Here is a 21,738-nt window from a genome sequence, read left to right on the forward strand (position 1 = left end):
CATGGTTTAAAGGTAGGTGGTACTGTCCCATTGCTGGAGCTAAGTAGGCTTGAGGGCTGGGACCAGAGCACTGAAAAGTTCCTTTTTTGCACTACAGCCTAATACCAATGGCCATGCTAGCTTCTGTGAGTTGGAGTCCATATAATCCCAAAATATCAACCTTCTTCCAAGGTCTGGAGTCGGATTTCACGTTGTCACAGACCAGAATGCCAAATGTATGTAGATCTTGCAGGTTCCTTAGACCAAAAAGGGATCGGGGTGCAGGTAGAAGGGGACCGGTTGCACGAAAGCCAAATTCCAAGGTTCACGTTTTATGAAATGTAGATGTTTACTTGGCTATGGCTAACGAAAAAGGTGATTCCTCCCTAAAAGAAAGAAAATTAAGATTAAAATTAAAATTCAAGTCACAGTGGTCCTCAAAGTTGCCCCCCCCCTCCGGCCTCCCAACCACTCAGGGAGGCTGCTGGCTGGAAGAAGGGGCTAGGCTTCTGGCCGCAAGGGGTTCGCGGCATTAGGAAGAAGGCTCCCTTGCCACTGGAAGATGCCTTGTATTAATGGCCTCCATTTCCGGGGCCTAGCTGCCTTGTCTCGAGTTGTCCCCCCTATGGCTACCCTAGGCCCACCTCACCTCCGGACGTCTTGGTCTCCTGTCAGCCCGGGAGGTTTCGTTCTCCTTGTCTTCCATGTTTTTGCCACCGCGCCTTCCTCTTCTTTGCCCAGCTCCTTCCTCCGGGGCAGAGTCATTTTCTGGAGATGGCATTTTCGGTGGGACTCTCCGATACAAAGAACGGTCTAGCCAAAGTTGGGAATGTATACTGGCCTCCGTTTCTCGGCGGAAGATGTTAGTAACTGTTGGATTCCGTATCGGTGGGAGAAGCGACACGGGCAGGCAGTCGTCCATTTTGAACAACACTATCAACTCCCAACTGTCAGAAGTTGGCCAGTTCTAGAACTTACGTGGACGGATGTCATCATAATCCATCCTCTGGCATTCAAATAGCTAGGCCCACACTTAAAGGCGTAAAGATAGGGTGCATAAAATAGGCATGCATGGTGATGTATCCGATTTGTGCACGTTGACAGGTGCAAGTGTGCATTTAGAAATGTTTGTGGCCATTTAAATAGAACAAAAAGAGGACCTCATGCCCTCCAGTGTTTCATGGATGGACTCTGAGATATATGTAGCCAAGCGACCTCAGTGTGTGGTTAAGATGCTAAAACGTTATTAATGAGGAAGAACACACAAACCAGGAGAGGCTGCACCAGTTGAAATATGAATTAGAGAAAGAGATCATTACCTATCTTCACTGTTGGTGGAACTGCAGAAAGGATAAAACATATTGGGAAAGTATTCATGCGGAAGTGGAAAAAAATTAAATGTAAAGATCGAACATACCCCAGGATGTACCTCCTGAATATCACTGAAGATCAAATGTTAGAGAAAAAAGAAGGGAAATTATTATCCTATGTAATAGTAAAGGCAAGGATGACTTATGCAAGAAATTCCCAAAGTGGAAGAATGGAAAATGAATGTATATGAATGATATGAGATATGGATAAATTAACATGTTGGTTGAAAAACGGCTCATTAAATGATTTTCATAAGGATTGGGACTCATTGAAGTGTTATATTAAAGCGGAAGAAAAGGAACATATGTATATTGCTTTAGAGGAGTTTTAATTAATGTTGGAATTAATAGGGAAGATGTATCTAGTTTGACAATGAGGTTTAAGAGGGATAAAGATTATAGATTATATAGATTATAGATTAGAGGTGGTAGGTCCTTAATTTCACATAGGATAAGAATTAATCTTTTGGAGTATAATTGAAGGAAAAGAAGAGTATGTACATTAACAGGATTAGAATTTAAGGGAGTATCTCAGTAGTTTTAGGAAGTCGCAGAGTATTGATGCTGTTTGTATGCATTTTTGCTTGTATGTTATTTCTGTGTTGATCATAATGTTCTTTTATCTAATAAAGGAGGGAAAGGGGTGTGGAAACCATGCGACTTAGAATCACAGAATCAATGGAAAGAGCCTGAAGAAAGAGGCTCCTCCCTCCCTAACTGTCATCTTTCGGCCTCTGAGGGAGAGAGTAGGCTGGCCCAGTACCATCAGGGGCTAGCCTGAAGATGGAGGCTCCTCCCTCCCTAACTGTCATCGTTCGGCCTCTGAGGGAGAGAGTAGGCTGGCCCAGTACCATCAGGGGCTAGCCTGAAGAAAGAGGCTCCTCCCTCCCTAACTGTCATCTTTCGGCCTCTGAGGGAGAGAGTAGGCTGGCCCAGTACCATCAGGGGCTAGCCTGAAGATGGAGGCTCCTCCCTCCCTAACTGTCATCGTTCGGCCTCTGAGGGAGAGAGTAGGCTGGCCCAGTACCATCAGGGGCTAGCCTGAAGAAAGAGGCTCCTCCCTCCCTAACTGTCATCTTTCGGCCTCTGAGGGAGAGAGTAGGCTGGCCCAGTACCATCAGGGGCTAGCCTGAAGATGGAGGCTCCTCCCTCCCTAACTGTCATCTTTCGGCCTCTGAGGGAGAGAGAAGGCTGGCCCAGTACCATCAGGGGCTAGCCTGAAGACGGAGGCTCCTCCCTCCCTAACTGTCATCTTTCGGCCTCTGAGGGAGAGAGAAGGCTGGCCCAGTACCATCAGGGGCTAGCCTGAAGATGGAGGCTCCTCCCTCCCTAACTGTCATCTTTCGGCCTCTGAGGGAGAGAGTAGGCTGGCCCAGTACCATCAGGGGCTAGCCTGAAGAAAGAGGCTCCTCCCTCCCTAACTGTCATCTTTCGGCCTCTGAGGGAGAGAGTAGGCTGGCCCAGTACCATCAGGGGCTAGCCTGAAGAAAGAGGCTCCTCCCTCCCTAACTGTCATCTTTCGGCCTCTGAGGGAGAGAGAAGGCTGGCCCAGTACCATCAGGGGCTAGCCTGAAGAAGAAGAGCCCTCCCTCCGGTCCATCTGCCTTGGTCCAGGCCTCAGAGGGAGAGAAGAATGCTGGACCTGATTCCCTCCCCCCTCATCATTCCCTTCTCCTTTTGTGTCGTGTCTTTTAGATTGTAAGCCTGTGGGCAGGGAACTGTCTGTTATCCCCTCTATTGTAAACCGCTCGGATTCCCAGTGATTGGGCGGTATATAAATAAAACCTATTATTATTATTATTATTATGGTAGCTGGGTACGTTCAGCCTGGAGAAGAGAAGGCTAAGAGGTGATATGATAGCCCTATTTAAGTATTTGAAGGGGTATCATATTGAGGAGGAGGCAAGCTTATTTTCTGCTGCTCCAGAGAATAGGACACAGAGGAATGGATTCAAGCTACAGGAGAAGAGATTCCACCTCAACATTAGGAGGAACTTCCTGACAGTAAGGGCTGTTTGACAGTGGAACAAACTCCTTTGGAGAGTGGTGGAGTCTCCTTCTTTGGAGGTCTTTAAACAGAGGCTGGATGGTCATCTGTCACAGGGAGGGCTTGGATGGTGTCTTCCTGCATGGCAGGAATTTGGATTGGAAGACCCTTGTAGTCTCATCCATGATTCTATGATTCTAAATAACATCCCAGAATAAGGAGGGAGTGGGGAGGTTAACTGGCGAGTTATAATAATATCCCCTAATGTGTGAAAAGCAAAAACCCTCCTCTCATTGACTGCTCACCCAAGAGCAAGTGCAAGTCATATGTAAAAAATCCCATTCAAAAAGAAGCCTGGAAAGACAACTGATCCCAGACTCTGGCATGGCACTTCCAAAGAAAACCCGTAAATATCCTCACAAATGCCCCTTCCTTCTGTCCCACTCCAGCCACGTTCTTTAGAAGAGCACTAGGGTTACCTCAAAACCTGCCCATTACGAAGCTTCTAATGACATCCCCATAATTTCTGAAGCATTCCTCTAAATGTTAATAAAGCTCTTGTTTGCTTTAAGGTGCCACCTGTTTCTATGGTGACACTTGCAACCCAGAACCTATTCATCAGCTGCTAAGAAGAATATGCACTAATAAAATCAATGAACAGAAAAATCGACGGCTTGAAAAATTCTCAAGAGAAGAATGGGGAAACCTGAACTTTTCGCAGAAGGGGGCTCTAATTTGTCCCTCCCTTTGCACAATGCCATGCATGTGCAAGGCAAAGACACATCCACAGAGGACAGAGCGACCATGGAAGATGAAAACAGCCATGCTCTTCATGTCGCTCTAGCAACTTGCTACCCTAACATCCTCCTGGGTTATGCCTTTCACACTGCTATAGTATGGCACCGAAGAAACAGCTGTCTCTGCACCATGTTCATAGCGGAACAGATTGCTTCCTTTACCATCCCTGCTGTTTCACCTTCCGGCACCAAAGCGTCGTAATGAGAACACCTGGAGCGCTAAGAGACAAGGCCGGCCTGCCTGTGGCCCAGGACAGGCAGAATTCGAACCCCATTCCCCCACTATATGTCTTAAAGAAATCTCTTTTTACGAAAGCAGTGCTGAAACCAAGCATGATCAGAAGCCAACAGAGATTCATATGGTATTTGCAGCTCTGATGTAAATGATGAAAGTATACTATCAGGACAGAAAGAAACCTTTACGTGGGAGCCAGGTCTATCACTAATAATGGAAGAAAGCAAGCTTGGGAGTGAGAAAGTGTGCCCTAAAGTTATCCAGACTATGTTCTAAGTCAGTGGTTCTCAACCTTCCTAATGCCGTGACCCCTTAATATAGTTCCTCATTTTGTGGTGACCCCCAGCCATAAAATTATTTTCATTGATATATGCAAATATGTGTTTTCGGATGGTCTTAGGCGACCCCTGTGAAAGGGTCGTTCAACCCCCAAATGGGTCCCGACCCACAGGTTGGAAACCACTGTTCTAAGTGCTCAATTCTTGATGCACTACAGTCAGTCCTCCATATCCATAGATTCTTTAGCCATGGATTCAAACATCCATGGCTGGATGTTAAAAAGTATAAATTCCAAATTGCAAACCTCCTATGCCATTATATTTAATGGGACTTGTGCATCCATGGATTTTGGCATTCAGAGGAGGCCCTGGGACCAAACTCCAGTGGATAACAAGGGTCCTCTGTATACAGGTTTTAAATGGGTTAGATGAGTGCCGTACATACCCTTGCATAAGTCAAACTCATATGTAAGTTGAGGGCAGAGTTTGGGGGCCAAAATTTTGGTATACCAAAATTAAATTTGGGAATAGCAAGGCTCGGGAATGCATGAATGTGCCTTGTTTCTAACTTGACGATTCAATTTAATAATTTCACTTACCCCTTTATTCTTCCTACTGAATTTTACAAGAGAACATTGTTTACTGGAACTCGGTGTAAACTAGTTGAACTCTTTTTCCGAGTTACCTGAGACTCCTCAGTAGAGGCAGGATGAGGCGATAAATTTATTTCTAATTTGCTCTATTATCTTTTGAATATTTTAATGACTCATTGAAAGGAATTTTAAAAAAAGCTATTTCAAATGAACAATTATGCTGCAGAAGAGTAAAGGCTGATTATATTTAAACACTGCTTGCATGGATAAGGGGACATATCGACCTCCTGCCTTTAAGAGCTAATTTGGCTCTTATCTCTAAATAATTTTGCACGGCAAATTACCATGAAAACCTAAAGGGCTTTAAAAACAGTCATCAAAAGATATTATTCCACTTTAGAGCAATATTTTTTTACATATACATTATTTTGCATTGGAGTAAAAGCACCTTCTTCCTGACAATTCAAGAAGCAGTGTTTGTCAATGGTGATAAGCAGCGAATGGTGAGCGGCGATGCAAGTGGGTAGGAAAAAGTTGTGTTTGGAAAACTACAAGAAGCTTGAATTCAGCATGAAGGAGTAACAACTAAGTAATGGGCTGCAGGAAATGGATGGTTGGCTTTAGCTTCATAATGCAGATTTTAAATAAAGATATACAGTGTGCTCAATGATGGCGAACCTATGGCACGCGTGCCAGAGGTGGCACTCAGACCTCTCTGTGGGCACATGTGCTGTTGCCCCAGCATAGAGTTTGCCAGAGTTTGTTACTAGAAAGCCAGAAGAACATGGCACTTTGCAATAAATAAGTGGGTTTGGGGTTGCAGTTTGGGCAATTGGCCTCTAAAAGGTTCAACATCACTGCTAGGCTTTGGTTCCAGGACCCACTGTGGATACAGCAAAATGGTGTCCCATATATAAAATGACAAATCAAGGTTTGCTTTTTGGAATTTATATATTTTTAATATATGTTCAAGCCGTGGATGCTTGAATCCATGGATAAAACGTCTACGAATATGGAGGGCTGGCTGTATCAGGAGAAAGTCAGAATGTTTTTGGCCAATGAGCATTGCTTGGAACAAATCGATCCATTAAAATTAGGTAAAATCACTAGAAAAAAAGGTAGTGAATCAACACTGTTGTTGATTCACTATCTTTTTTTCTAATGATTTTACCTAATTTTCTGGTTTCTCCAGTTAATGGTGAAGTGTAAAATAGGCTTTCATGAATTAGGTCTATAGAATTCATCAGAACGGGTGCCTCTCCCTTTATCGCATTCAGCAAAACAGGAACGCTTGCTAATGACAGCAATGAATGAACCAATTTCAGCAACCAGTGATCATGCTAGCGATTTAATTTTCAAATTTTGAACATTTAACGCTGTCAAATTAATTTTCAAACCTAATAGGGAGCGTCTTGTATAAAGAATTCAAGGGCAATATCTTTCATTGGACATCTAAAAGGACCTTGGATGTCTCAAGCATGCACACATTTACACACAGAAAGGGTTCATAGTGACTACCAAAAATACCACAAACTATTCCCTATAGAATGGCTTGTCTATAGCAAGAGTCTCTAGCAATGAGATCTCCCAAATACACACAACAGTTCTTATTATTGTGTCCCTTCAAGTCGTTTCCAGCTTAGAGACTCACACATATAATTCTGATGTTTGGAGACGTCTAGAACTAGTTAGGGTTCAATCACAGATAAACAGGCCCAATTTAATCCCATTAGATTTTTATTGTGTCATATCATTGTGTGCCTCACATCTTAATCCTCCTGCCTTCCTAACAGTTTTATTAAGATATAAATGTGAGTTTCTCTCTCCTGCCTGAATATATAGGTTGAGTCTCCCTTATCTGAAATGCTTGGGACCAGAAGACTATTGGATTTCAGATATGTTTGGATTTTGGAACGCTTGCATTAACATATATGTACATAATGAAACATCTTAGAGATGGAACCCAAGCCTAAACACACATATTTCGTATACATCTTGTACATGAAGCCAGAGTTTTTATACAATCTTTCAAATAATTTTGTGCATGAAACAAAGTTTGTGTACACTGAACCATCAGAAAGCAAACATGTCACTATCTCAGCCATCCATGAAGAACGTTTCGGGTTTTGGAGTATTTGGGAATTTGGATAAGAGAGGCCCCATACAGACTGCCAAAATAACGCTGCTTTGGGTCCCTTTGGAGGTATGCTGTTTAAATGTTGCATGTGTCCTAAGAGTCCGGAAGCTGTGCCAAAGCCACAATCTAGTCCTAAGGACTGGAGCGCAGCTTTGGCGCAGCTTCCAGACTCTTAGGACGCATGCAACATTTAAACAGCATACCTCCAAAGTGACCCGAAGCAGCTTTATTTTGGCAGTCTGTATGGGGCCAGAGACATCTATTTTGAGTTTACTGCTCAGCCTTTGAGCCGTTCTGAAAAAACAAGGCAAGCAAATTTCTCAAGCTTAGCCTTGTAGATATGAAGGAAAAACAGAAGTACCACAATGCTATACGCAACTACACTACACAAGCTTTTCAGAGAAGAACTGCATTGAATTTCATATTTCTTTTACTTTCCTGAAAAGTTATTTTTAATTACAATAATTAGCATCAGTTAATACACTAGAAGGATCTGCATACTGAAGGAAGAATGTTAGTTCCAGCTTTTTATGATTAATAAATTAATAAATATTAACATTAATGAGAGACTTTCAAGACCTCAATTGTTAAGGAATGTGTAAAGATTCCCGTGAAAGGATTTGTATAGGAGCAAAATTGGTACACAAGCTGCTACAGTTATTCCGAATGCTTTATTTCTTCACCCAATTATCAACACTGTGGCAAGTATTAATATCTAATTCTAATTTGCTCAATATTCCCATTAACAATAAAAAGTCTAATTAAAGTATCTGTACAAAAAGCCCTTGGCAGTAATTTGAGAGAATAATAGGGAACGACTCGGTAGTGCTTTTTTAAATGCAGGTTGCAAATTAATTGATATCTTAATTAGACTTTAGTACCAAGATTATTAGATTGAATCGGCGCTGAAAACACCTGAAACATTAAACGTGTTGGAAAATAAAAGAAGGCATAAAAAAGGAATAACCTGCTTTTCTAAAGGGTTTCGTCTGAATCTAGCAACTTCCAAATCACAAATTTCATGATATTTAAAGTTCATGCTGCTAAAATCTGGCAGATAAGTACTAACTGAAGTTACTAAACATATGAGGACCAGGGCCAAAAGGCAGTGAACAACAGGCAATAAAATTTCAAATCCATTAGGAACAACAAGGTAATTTCCATTGAGACCCAGGCTAACTCTGCCTGCATTGACGTCCTTCAAAGGAGACCATCTTAAATGACAACGGAAGTAACATCGGAGACAAAACGTAGGCCTGCGACTCTAACGCCATCACTTTTCCTCTCCTGTATGATCCTCCTGTATGAAAAATTAACATTCTTCTCCTGTATGATTCTTTGCCTGATGAAGAAGCCAGCAAAGTTTTGAAAGCTTGCAAGATGCATTTTGTGCTCTTTAGTTGACCCAAAAAAGGCTGTTTTGTGGATTTTGGATTTTGTTGTATTTTGCTGCACGGCTGTCAATAAATTACTACTGTGTCCTCCCAGGTCTGTGGGCAAAGCCAACATCCCCATGAAGCATTCCCTGCCTCAGTCAATAGATCAGGGTCAGGGTGGAAGAAGTCAAAACATGAACAAATGGCTGATTCAGCTCCCCAAAATCAATCAATCAATCAATCAATCAATCAATCAATCAATGAATCAGTTCTGCTGCCACTCTGCTTCCCACTCTTCAGCCCCAATGACTCGTTTTGAGTTTCCCTTATCCAAAATGCTTAGGACCAGAATTTTTTTTTGGATTTTAGATTATTATTATTATTATTATTATTATTATTTGGATTTTGGAATAGCTGTATTTGCATATATGTATGTAACGTCATAGATAATGCTGAGGCTGTCGTACTTTGGCCCCATCATCAGAAGGCACGACTCATGAGAAAAGTCAATAATGCTAGGAAAGGTAGAAGGTAGTAGAAAGAGAGGAAGATTGTACCTTCAGATGTATGGACTGTACTGTATTAGGGAGGTCACAGGGATTAATTTACAGGACGTAAGCAAAGCCATGGAGTATAGGGAGTCTTGGGGATGTCTCATTCATAGGGTCACCATGAGTTGGGATTAATAACAACCACAAACACAATGAGCCATCTTGGAGATGGTTTAAACCCAAATCTAAACACGAAATTCATTTACGTTTCATATACACCTTACATTTCGTATGCACCTTCTAGACACAGCCTTTGCAATGTTATACAATATTTTGCACATGAAATAAAGTTTGTATAAATTAGACTGGCAGAAAACATCACTACCTCAGCCACCCATGAAAAAGGTTTTGGATTTTTGGAATATTTTGGATTTCATAATTCCTGGGAAGGGAAACTCAACCTGTAGCAAAGCATTGGAGGTAGGGTGAGTCTGGAGATTACTTATGCCATGGCTGCACACAGGGACCTGCATGATCATCGTGCCCACAAAGCCTTGATCCTTTCAAAGTGAGTACATGGGTCCGAAGGTGGTGAAGTGATAGCAAAGGAAGAAGGGAACAGGGGAACGGAGACAGGAGCAATGGGACTGGAAGCAGCAGGAATGGAGGGCAGAGGGCTATGAGGTCAGAAACAGCAGGAAGGTGCAACAGCAGGTGGAGATATGCAATAACTGGTGGCAGCTGAGGGGAAATGGCAGGCCATTTGATGGTACATGTCCTCCTGATTCAGACAGTAGGACACTTTCCATTGCCCCTGCTTCAGAAACAAGGAAGCTGCACAGTTCCTGAGCTAGTTTGCAAGGACCATGTTCAAAGAAGTCCAGCTCTCCCTCAATCAAATGACAAACAAAGATATCATGCAACATCTCCATAAGCACTATTGCATCCTAGAGACAAACATAATGGCAAAAATATAATGACACTCGATACTCACGTTGATGTCGACCACAGTCCAGTGTCTCCAGAAACGGAACTTTGGATTCGCTCTGCTAGGAGCGTCTGGATCCACCATGATGAGAATGTATTTCTTCGTCTGCAAAATATATACCGGAAGATGGTCTTGTGAGCAAACTAGCAAGACTAACTAACTGGTGAGCAAGTTAAAAAGGATTTTTTCCCCTAACAAAACAATTACAATACACCTAAGAGTTCAACTTTCAGCATTGTCTTTTCCATTTATCTTTTTTGGCAGCTTTACCAATTCATGTCTCCACTAGCCATACTGAAGACAAGCCATACTCTCCTACCAAACATAATGCAAAACACTGCAAAAATACTGAAAATGATACCGTTTAAGGACCGCATCCCACACTGTGTTTTAACACAGTATTAGTATTATTAATATTGTGCCAGGAAACATATTCATGCAATCTATTTTGGTAATAATTAAATGGCAGTGAATGTGAAAAGAAAATCAATGTGGGGTAGCAGAATCGAATGAGTCACTGAGATTTATTGGGGAGCAAAGGTCCAGTCGCTGTCTCACAGTCCATCCTACCTCACTGGTTTGTTGTGAGGATAAAGCTGAATGTGGGAAGAAAAGTATGTACCCTTTGAAGAAAGGCTGGGATTAAACAACGACTGGTAATGATGACAACAACAACAACAACAGAGGACGAGTGTGTCCTGCATTAACCAGGGAGAACAAGTTGCTAGGATATTTAGTTTAAATTAACCCCAGCGATATATCTCTTGCAATACTATCCTATACGCCATACATAAAAGAGAGCCTCTCTCTACCAAGATCTGAAGGAGGGCCTTCTTTTATTTCCCATCAAAGAATCCTGAAACCAAACCCCTGTAAATTATTTTATCATATCTTAAAATAAGAGCAACCTTACTTACGAAGTGAATAACAAAAGCCAACAATAAAGGATGCAAGTGCTTTACATACTTAATCTCAGTACAAGGACACTGATGGAAATAGTCCACTCAATTAAAATACTCCTAATTCTATCCCATTTCTATTCAAATAGAATGTGATTCTCTCCGCATGTGATTCAGAGGAACTCAGACTGTGTTTGTGTGTCTTTGTGTGTGTGTGTATGAACTCTTGAAGCTCCTCAGAAAAAGGAATTGCTGTTTTCACTGAAGTATGCACATTACGCACATGTAGCTATCCATCACTTCACAAGGATTCACATGTCTGTGCATTTTTGGCCGAGGGAGTGCAAATGGATGAAAATTTGTGCAGGAAAGTGAAGACAATTCAGTGTAGATGCAAATGTGTGAAAATCTGCAGCAATTTGTATAATACACTTATGTGTAGAACAGCTCTGGGAGAGGGTAGTCTTTTCTATCCACCATGGGTTGAGCTTTGCTTCTCTTAGTATTACTCCTGATGTACCTGACTCCAAACTAAGAGGGCAATCTTAACTTCTCAAGATGGCTGAAAGCCACTACACAGTTAATGCTAGCCAGCATCTGAAGCTGTTTTGAATCCAAACCCTGCCCAGCCTAGGGATGATAGAGATTAAATAAAACAATCCTGGTAATAGTTTCATGGAGTAGTGGTTAAATGCCACAAGGTTGTGAGTTCGATCCCAGGCACGGCACCATGCTCTACTCAGCCTTGCATCCTTCCATAGGTTGGTAAAATGAATACCCAGCCTGTTGGGGCAATTACCTACACATTGTAAACTTCTTAGGGAGTGCTTAGTTCATGGATAAGCAGTATAGAAATCTACTTGCTATTGCTATTACTATATTGCCCTTTCAAATGCCAAGAGGAATTGTCTCTGATCATTGCTTGTTGTCTAATAAAGATAGCAAACCTGGTAAGAATCTGAAGCTAGATCCTCAGAGATAGTGGCACTATAGATGCACATTTTTAAAAGTTTGTACTGTGATCAGAGGAGAAAGGAACTGTTGGTTACCATTTTTGTACCCTTGTTCCTTGCTCATAGTTTCCCCTTCCATATTTTTGCTGAATTTCTGTCCTGCCAACCATGCTGAAAAGTGTAACGCTAGACCATATATATATATATATATGAAATGACCACGAGGTCCATTTATTGTGCTGGGAGGGGCAAACTTGCAACCAACAATGTGAAGGAATTTGATTTCTAACTTTAGGTAGGTTCTTGGTTTTGCTATGGTTGCGAATCTCTAGCTTCTGCGTTGGTGCCCAGCTGGTGGGAACAGAACGTGTAGTCATGGGACTGTCATCGTGTGCTGTCCAGGTTAACATGTCGCATTTCTATTACTATTAACAGACTTTCTGCTCCTCACTCCATCTGTTCTTCTAAATAATTGCAGTTGTACAGACCATGTCTTCACTGCAGGCAGGCTCTAGGGAGAGGATAGTGCTTTTATGTACAAAAAAAAAGTGTTAAAAAATAACAGCAAACACAAGAATAGAGCGCAAGTGAAATTAACAGCAGGCTTGGATTTCAGTACAGATTGTAGTCTGCAAAGGCAGCGTTACACACGGATTCGGGGTGGTCAGATGAGATTGTTAAGCAGAGAAAGAGGGGGAAGGCAACCTTGAGACAATGTAGGTCTTGCTCCGTCTTCGTTTGTGCATCAAAGTTGTCATTAGTCAGCTGTGAGATTTAATACTCAAAGCCTGCATGGGATTTAAATACAAAGGGGCAAATAATTTCCAGCCCATAGATTAAATTGAATAGGGTTAATTCTGCTACAAGTGTCTACTCATGGCAGGCTATACCACTGACCTATGGCCAAATCAGTGGATAGCAGCAACTTACAGAGAACAAAACCCTGTAAATCTGTAATTTACCAGCCAAGAAGGACATATATAAGGTAAGATGTAGCCCTCATTCCAACAGTAATAAAATCCTGTCCAGGGACTAGGGGTAAAAACCACCAGAATGAGCTTTAACATCCATTTGTACATACCAATGAAGTTGCATCTGAGGTTTGAACTACAAGAAGATTGCAACGGTTGTAAACTGGTTGTTAACCACCCCCAAATAATTTTATGAAGGGTGATATATATTTTCTAAAATCATAAACAAATGCATGCATGCACACACTGATGTTGTGATGTTGTGTGTGAATGCTGGGCTTAGTGTTGTTGTCTGGGGAGTAAGTAGCAACTTTGCCTCTGAACAGAAATTCAACTGGTGTAGCTGTTTCTTGCTGGATGACGGACCAATGATGGAAAAAGTAAAGCCCTTGCACCGTATTGTATTACAAGGGGATCTTGTAGCGCCTTTGAGACTGAAAGAAAGCATAGACTTGAGCCTACTTCTTCAGATGCATCTGTTTCAAATGGAAGTAGATACTGTTCTAAAGAATCTCAACTGAACAACCAGTGCTTTAACATACAGTTACAAAACAGAAGCAATCCATCTAACTGAGGCTACATTTGCACCGCAGAAGTAATACTGCTTGACACCGCTTTACCTGCCATGGTTCAATGCTATGGAGTTTTGAGTTTTCTGAGACATTTAGCCTTCTCTCTCAGAGAGTTCTGGTGCCAACTACAAACTGCGAACACCGAGCCATGGCAGTTAAAGCAGCGCCAAACTACTTTATTTCTGCAGTGCAGATGTAGCCTGAGTCTCCTGGCTAATAGAAAAGCCTTAGATGCACCACATATGAAACATGTGAAACTAGGTGCAGCCCAATTTGGAACTGAGTTTCCATTAGGATGGCAAGGACAGTCTTTGATTTCCATATACATATTTCCTCCATGCTCTTATCATTTGAAGAACCAGGCACTGTCCAGCCTGTATCTTCTGCTTGCCTTCATTTTCCCAACTGAAAAGTAAGATTTTGTTATTGTTGTGTGCCTGCAACTAGTTTCCAACTTATGGAGACGATAAGGTGGTGGACCTAACATGGGGTTTACTTGCAAAGTTTCTTCCAAGCTGGCTTGCCAGGGCCATCCTCTGAGGCTGAGAGTGTGATTTGCCCAAGACTTTCCATGCTAGAGCCAGGATAACCACTTCGCTATGCTTCAGTGTAAAATCCATACGATTAATTAGTTAATGTCTGCTGAGTGCTTTGATGATGGAAGTGTTAAGCATCACGTTTGAGCTACTTATTGCTTCTGGATGGGAGAAGCTGCGTATATAATTTGAGTTATTGTTGTTAAAGGCACAAGCCGCTCAGATTACCCACAGGTTTGGAAAGTTGCTTTGCGCAGGCAGGGGCTTTATTTATTTCATTTTATATGTTTTTGGAGAACCGCAGCCGGAGCAGCTAAGGCAGGGCAGAGGGAAAGGGATTAGCGTGCGGAGACAGGCAGCTTGAATAGATCCAGCGGAGATGGGGCACTGCAGAAATTAAAGACTTTATCCAAATGAAAGCAAATAGGGTGTTAAGTGACACACATGTAGAGCTCATGGTTTCCTAGGTAACAATTGCACCAGGGAACAGCCATACATGCGCTACCTAAGTAGCATAGCACATATCCGCAGCAACTGAACAATGCCAAGGAATGTGCGAGGTTTGAATCTGATTCTGCATTGGGTCCCAGAGAATCATGGCCTGGCCAAAGGTATGGCCACTCTTGTAGGAATGGGGGAAACTGGAGTTATTTGAAATTGGGGGGGGGGGGGGGGAATAAAGCATTATATCCATATATCAGGAAATGCATCCCAGGAAAATGTTGTCTAATACAGTATTGAAGTCATAGCGTAAGTCACGAAACTTGTAAAAACATAACACAAGAAGTGGTTATGCTTATCTCCGCACTGCAGCGATAATCCAGTTTGACATCACTTTAACTGCCATGACTGAAGCCAATGGAATCTTGGGAATTGTAGTTCGTGGCAGCACCAGGGCTCTCAGACAGAGAATGCTAAATGTCTCTCCAAACTACAATTCCCTAGCATGAATCCCATAGTGCTGAGCCACAGCAGTTGATGTGATGTCAAACTGGATTGTTGCTGCAATGCAGATGAAGCCCACATGAAAGTTACAGAAAAGCTGAGAATGAAGCTCAGTAGTAATGGCTGCTAACAATGGGTGAAACCCCCAAAATGCTAGCTGCGATTCTTTTAGATACAAAAACATGGCTAAAGTTTCAGCAAAGAGTCCATGGCAAGAGGACTTTTTTATGGCTAATCTGATATACATACCGGAGCATCCAAGTTATTATACATCCTTGCTTACTTTTTCTCAGATGACCCTGTATTAAAATAGCCAAATGTTTTATACCATTACAGTTTAATCCAGCATCATGGCTGCTAGGCTCCTGATGTGTTAGAAATAAATTCCTAGGTAGAGCCTCTTGTGCACAGTTGGAAAATCTTTCATTTCACTGTGTGCCTTCAAGTCATTTCTGACTTACAGTGACTATAAGAGCAAACCTAATTTTCTTAGCAAGAGTTGTTTAGGTTTGGGGAGGTTTGCCTTTGCCATCCCTTGAGGCTGAGAGAGCGTGACTTACCCATTGGTTTTCATAGCCGAGCTGAGAATTGAACCCAGGTGTCCAAAGTCATAGTCCAACACTCAAACTATTATGCCACACTGTGACTTAGTAATAAAATGGGTGCCGCCTGACAGTAAGGGCTTCATATCTATGGATGCATCACGTCACACGCAAATGTTAATGTTATTAAAGACAAACGATAATGTGACATCTTTACTTTTAAAAGGGCTTCAAATGCTAGTTTTAAAAATCAATCCATTAACAATGAGTAAGAAATACTGTTGTTTGTAATGCTGGGGGGATTGGGATTTAATTTCCTATGTTAATGACAATTAATCTGTTCATTAAAAGTGACATTTTCAGAGACCGGCACATAATCGGATTGTCACTACTTCTCCCCTGCTGCAGATTTTGTTCATGGCTCCATTAAAAGTGATTATTTTGCAGTTTTTAATGGTTTTCCCTTGGCCGGCACTTTCTAGATGCATTGGATTACAATGTAGTGAGATCCATATACAATCTACTTCAACTAAGAGTTTGACTTTCCCTTTCTTTTTTCCTCGGTGACATAAGTAAAATAATACACAATGGCTGGGGACTCGAATGCTTTCTCTATCAAGTTCCTTATACATGAAACCCACAGTGATTAACCAAAATTAGAATATATAGTAGTTGACAAACGTGAGTCACAGGAGTTAAGAGTCCATTTCAGGACAAAAGTAATTTAACAGGGCAGATGAACGATAGCTATGTAGAACTATCCTTTAGTTTTCAGTCAGAGGATAGTGGGCTTTACCCTCTTGCCTTTTTTCCCCCTTTAAAAAAATGTCACCCAGTGTTTTTCTTTACAGAATCTGAGAATTATGAAAATAATTTGTGATGGAGGTGCCATTTTGCATGAAAACATTTTTCCGGAAAATGTCAAATGTCACCAATCTGCATGTCCCTTTGCGTGATAGTAATTGGGTTGGAAAGCTGCGCTCCGTTGGAAGCGCTTCTTCTTGACTCTTGCCTCATCCTTGTTGGGATTTGAAAATGCACTGAGCTTGCTTTCTTTGTTCAATTGGCTTCCTTGCCTCTAAACTGCTACATAGCTATCCAAGGTCTGGAGGAACACCCAGTGGCATACTTCAAACATTAATCTGATGATTAAGACTTTCCCAAGGAACTTTTGACAACATTATTCAAATATAAAAGGACTTCTGGTTACATGGTAAGAGGGAGAGAATGAATTTCTGAAAAACATTATGTTAGCAACTCTTTCTGGATCTTAAGTTTCACAACACAACCTGGATGAAATCCCAGTAAGATATGCAACATCATTCTTCTACATCAATATATATTCATGTGAAGGAAAGGAAAACACCAGAACTGGAATGAGGAAAAGAGGAATGTTTCTCAAAAGTTCATTAGAAATTATCTATAGAAAGCCCATGGCCCAAATTCAGTCCCAACTCAAGAGTATTTGCATTCAGCTGACTTCATTTATATTAGTGTTAGCTTACCAAGTTCCCATTGATTTAGTGGGCCTGCTCTTAGTTGGGACTAACAATTAGGTTTAAGGGCAATGTGTTTTGAATCTGGACATCTGATTTAGGACTTTACTGCACATGAAAAGAAAGTCGAAACGGACTGGGAGAGTAGCGCTTTCTCCATGCCGCTCTCCACAATATCATAGCACTTCTATTCTCTTTCTGAGGGGAGAAGGTAATGAAAGTGTGCCTTTTGCTGAAAGGGAACACCACTTTGGCAAAAGGCATGCTTTGACAACCATCTTCTCATGGGAAGAGGATGGAAGTGCTACAACGGCAAAAGCTACTACTCTCCTGATCCATTTTGCCTATCTTTTCTCATACGGTAAAACCATCTCATCAAAAGTCAGTTAAAACAAACTTGCACATCCAGTGGAAGATTCCTGTAACCTGAGCGATACTAGGTTTTAATAAACCATTCCTAGCCCAAATTAATGATAACATATTCAGTCCCAGAGACCGAGACCACCGTTTACTCCTCTGCTCAGCGCCAGCCCAAGAAAGTTCTTAGGAAGCCTTGGATGCACAAACAAGTCTGCGAGAAAATGGCAGTCTCTCTCTCTCTCTCCATCACTTTCTCTCTGATAGTGACATATTTTAAACTGCCGCAGCAATGAGGAACCATTATTTTGCTTCAGAAAAAGAACGTTAAAGATGAGTATTAGCACCATGAACTCCTTCACTATGATGGGAGATGCACAGCGGCTGTAATTGCTGAACCCAGTGCTACCAGACACCTCTAAAAAGCTAAAATGACTTTAAATGCCTAAACATTTTAAAACAAACCTTGGAACAATTCAGCTTCTACCTCTTCGCCTGATCTCTCTCTCTCTCTCTCTCCCTTCTTTTACAGTTTCCGAGAGCTGTTTTATGCCTCATTACCTGCACACTGTGAGTGATGTCTGTCGGTCCTGGAGCTGTAAATACCTTAAATCATGCTTCATTAAGAATATCTATGGTGCTATTAAAGAGCTATAATAGACAACGAGTTAACAGATGATTAAATATGAACTCCATTTGTGTCAGTCACCAGCTTGCCGGAAAAGGCTTTAAGTTTTTTCAAACTCACACTCATTAGCTGCTGAAATGTGGCTCAGTCAGGTGCTGTCGATGGAGCCGGGAGAGGCAGCACTTCTTCTTCTAGTGCTTGCCGAGTGGCAGAAAGGGTTGCTTTAAGTAAGAACTCACTTTTTTCCTACTATGGCCTGTTACAGACTGCCAAAATAAAGCTGCTTTGGGTCTCTTTGGAGGTATGCTGTTTAAATGATGCATGCATCCTAAGAATCCGGAAGCTGCACCAAAGCTGCACTCCAGTGTTTAGGAATGGAGTGTGGCTTTGGCGCAACCTCCGGACTCTTAGGACCCATGCATCATTTAAATAGCATACCTCCAAAGAGACCCAAAGCAGCTTTATTTTGGCAGTCTGTAACAGGCCCATGTATGTGGAAAGAGGAGCAAAGAGCCCTCTCCTTTTATCGTCAAGGCAGAATATCCCAGAGGAACCCACATGCCTCCGTTCCAGAACTCAATAGGAAAGGAGATAGCAGGACACTGATTGACTTAGTTCCACAGATGCGGGAGAAACGTTAGGAATAAACTCTTCTCAAACATGGCCACAGAGACCGAAAAACTCACCAAAAAACTATAAAAAATATGCAAGTCTATTCATTTATTTATTTCGTTTATATCCTGCCTCGCCCTCGGTATGGGACCCAAGACAGCTTACAAAAGTTTTAACAAGATGCAACTAAAAAACTAACGATTAAAAAGTTTTCAAAGAATTAAACTAGCCAACATGGTAAAACACTTATACTTTAAAGCAATGTGAAATGATTTTAAAAGTTAAAGATGAAAATGCAGCACACACACACACACACACACACGGTCATCTCTTAAGAGTGTGTTAGTTGTGCATTCTGGCATGGAGATTGGATTACATGGCCCTGGTGGTCCCTTCTGACTATAAAATTCTATGATTTTATATTTTTGTTGTTGTTGTTGTTGTGTGCCTTCAGGTCATTTCTGACCTATGGCAAACCTACAGCGGTCCTATCATTGGGTTTTCTTGGCAGGTTTCTTCAGAGAGTGATTGCCAAAGCCATCCTCTGAGGCCGAGAGAGTGTGACTTGCCCAGGGTCACCCAGTGGGTTTCTCATGGCCAAGCTGGGAATCAAATCCTGATTTCCAGATTCGTAGTCCAATGCTCAAACCACTACGCCTCGCTGGTTCTACATCCAAGTCATTTTTATCATTTGTAGTCATGGAAAGAAATCACTTGAAATGTCCCACCAGAATATCAACAATTTCTATCCCATTATCAATTTTGGAATGGAACAATCACATGAGTCTACTTTCTGGACACCATCATTCAACCCAACATTGGACATGTAAGCACCACTCTGTATCTCAAATTCACTGACTGTTACATAACTCCAGCATCCCCCTGAACACACTTCCCAAATCTATTGTTTACATCCAAGCCCTCTGATACAAATGCATCTGCTCAGACCCATCAGACACAGATAAAATCATAGCATCTCAGAATCACAGAGTTGGACTAGACAAGGGCCATCCAGTGCAACCGCTTTCTGCCATGCAGGAAGTCACAATCAAAGCACTTCTGGCAGATGACCATCCAGCCTCTGTTTAAAAACCTCCAAAGGAAGAGACTGCGCCACACTCCAAGGGAGTGTGTTCCATTGTCAAACAGCTCTCACCATCAGGGAGTTCTTCCTAATGTTTAGGTGGAATCTCTTTTCCTGGAGCTTGCATCCATTGCTCCAGGTCCAGCAATGGAGCAGCAGAAAACAAGCTTACTCCATCCATCCTCATTATGACACCGCTTCAAATATTTAAACAGGGCTATCACATCACCTCTTAACCTAAATGCTAGACTGAAGGGATTACAAAACTGATACTAAAGTGACAGAATTAACATGCATTTCTCAAGATGCAATGCCAGGACTAACCAAAAACGGAAATGGTGGGATCCCACTAGAGGTCACATACAATCCCATCTGAGACCATTCAGACACATCATTGATAAGATGCACCCAATTCCAGTCAATAGTACTACCCTCTCATGAGCTCTAAGTGGCAGACATTTACTCACCTACAGAAACACATGCACTGATTTCTATCTGTAAATTGTTGGTGTGCAGCATGCTGTGATAGGGTTAATAATAAGCAGCTGTAGCTTTTTAATGAATACACTATTATATACTGGGAATCTTTCAGATCTGGACTTGGTGCACATGTGTAGTGTCCCAATTTGCACAGTCTACTATGGGCCCAGCTTTGGATTACATGGAATTCAGGATTTTGCTTTGTTCTGTTTTGGGCAAAGCACATTGCAGCTATGCTACAGTCATTCCAACAGATATGATCCTGGCCTAATATTATGAATATGGAAAATCAAGATAATGGGAAAGTTAGGTATGGGAAAGTTTAATTTTGATGGATTGGCATTTCCATTTGTGAAACAGTTCCATGCACGTTTCCTTTTAAAATATGCTCTTCATTAAATCTGCCTCCCTATACATTATATGTGGTGCAGCTCCTGACAGATGCACACGTCGGGGACATTTATCAACAAGAGGATGTGCAATTTTTACAATATAGATACAAAAATAACTTCAGCGTCAGGTTCACATTGGCTCAAGTGTACATTATGTCTCCACCACAGAAAAAGGCAGGCATACATCCAAGTGAAATATTTAAACCTGAATCACTGCTACAAACTGTACAGGCAACTAAAAACCCCCATAGTTTATGATCAGTCAAGGAGGCCTTGTATCTATTTCCATATTCAGAGGCCAGACTAGTCTCCAGAAAAGTGATATATATATGATTCCAGAGACTGTGCTTTGAGGGGCATCACCACAAACTGTTTTTCAGCTTTTTGTTTTAATGTGCATTTGGCTTCTATTTCTTATGTCACTACAGCTGCTTTTTGATACTGTTCTGATGATGATGATGATGATGATGATGATGATGATGATGATGATAGCAATAATAATAATAAATCACCTTCATCCCCTAAGTTTCTTGGGATGAATCTATACTGCAAACATAATGCATGTCGACATGTGTCTTTCAAAGGACAAAAGGGAAGGTCTAAACTGGGTCCTGAGAGCAAGAGACCCCATTATGAACACATGCCAAAATAAGAAGATAAACATTCACCCTGATTTGCAGAGCTACATACAAAACATAGGGATAGCTATGCTGGCTATATGACAAATTCCAAAATCTCTATTGCGGTAATGCAGTGACACAGGTGACCATTAATAGGACTTAAGCGTTTTCAGTACGGACTTCATAGAAAGACTTAAAAAACATTTTTCCCTAGGGGCAGTGTTAACAGGTAGAGTAATTGAATCCTGTTTCTTCTATTCAGACAGATTAAGTTAACTGGAAATGCCATTTCTCTCTTGTTCAAACTCTAAGTGGCAAAAAGCCCTTTATTATGTACTCCCAGCCTTGTCTAGTCTTTCCGCCTGACCTTCTTGTCCATCAGGGCCAGGGGCCAGGCCAGGCCAGCCTTGTAGGTCAGCG

The 21,738-nt window shown here is 41.6% G+C and overlaps 1 protein-coding gene across 1 annotated transcript in view; it reads right to left on the reverse strand.

Moving 5' to 3' along the window:
* The window catches only part of PEBP4 (phosphatidylethanolamine binding protein 4), a 143,068-nt gene that overhangs the window by 87,326 nt on the left and 34,004 nt on the right, over positions 1–21,738 (reverse strand). The window contains exon 4 of the mRNA XM_089537762.1: positions 10,238–10,336. Within this exon, the coding sequence (XP_089393888.1) occupies positions 10,238–10,336 (99 nt within the window). The remainder of the gene's footprint in view (positions 1–10,237; positions 10,337–21,738) is intronic.

This window comes from Sceloporus occidentalis, unplaced genomic scaffold (genome assembly GCF_023333645.1).
Source record: "Sceloporus occidentalis isolate IW3139 unplaced genomic scaffold, rSceOcc1.0.p SCAF_9, whole genome shotgun sequence".
In the NCBI taxonomy this organism is placed as follows: Eukaryota; Metazoa; Chordata; class Lepidosauria; order Squamata; family Phrynosomatidae; genus Sceloporus; species Sceloporus occidentalis.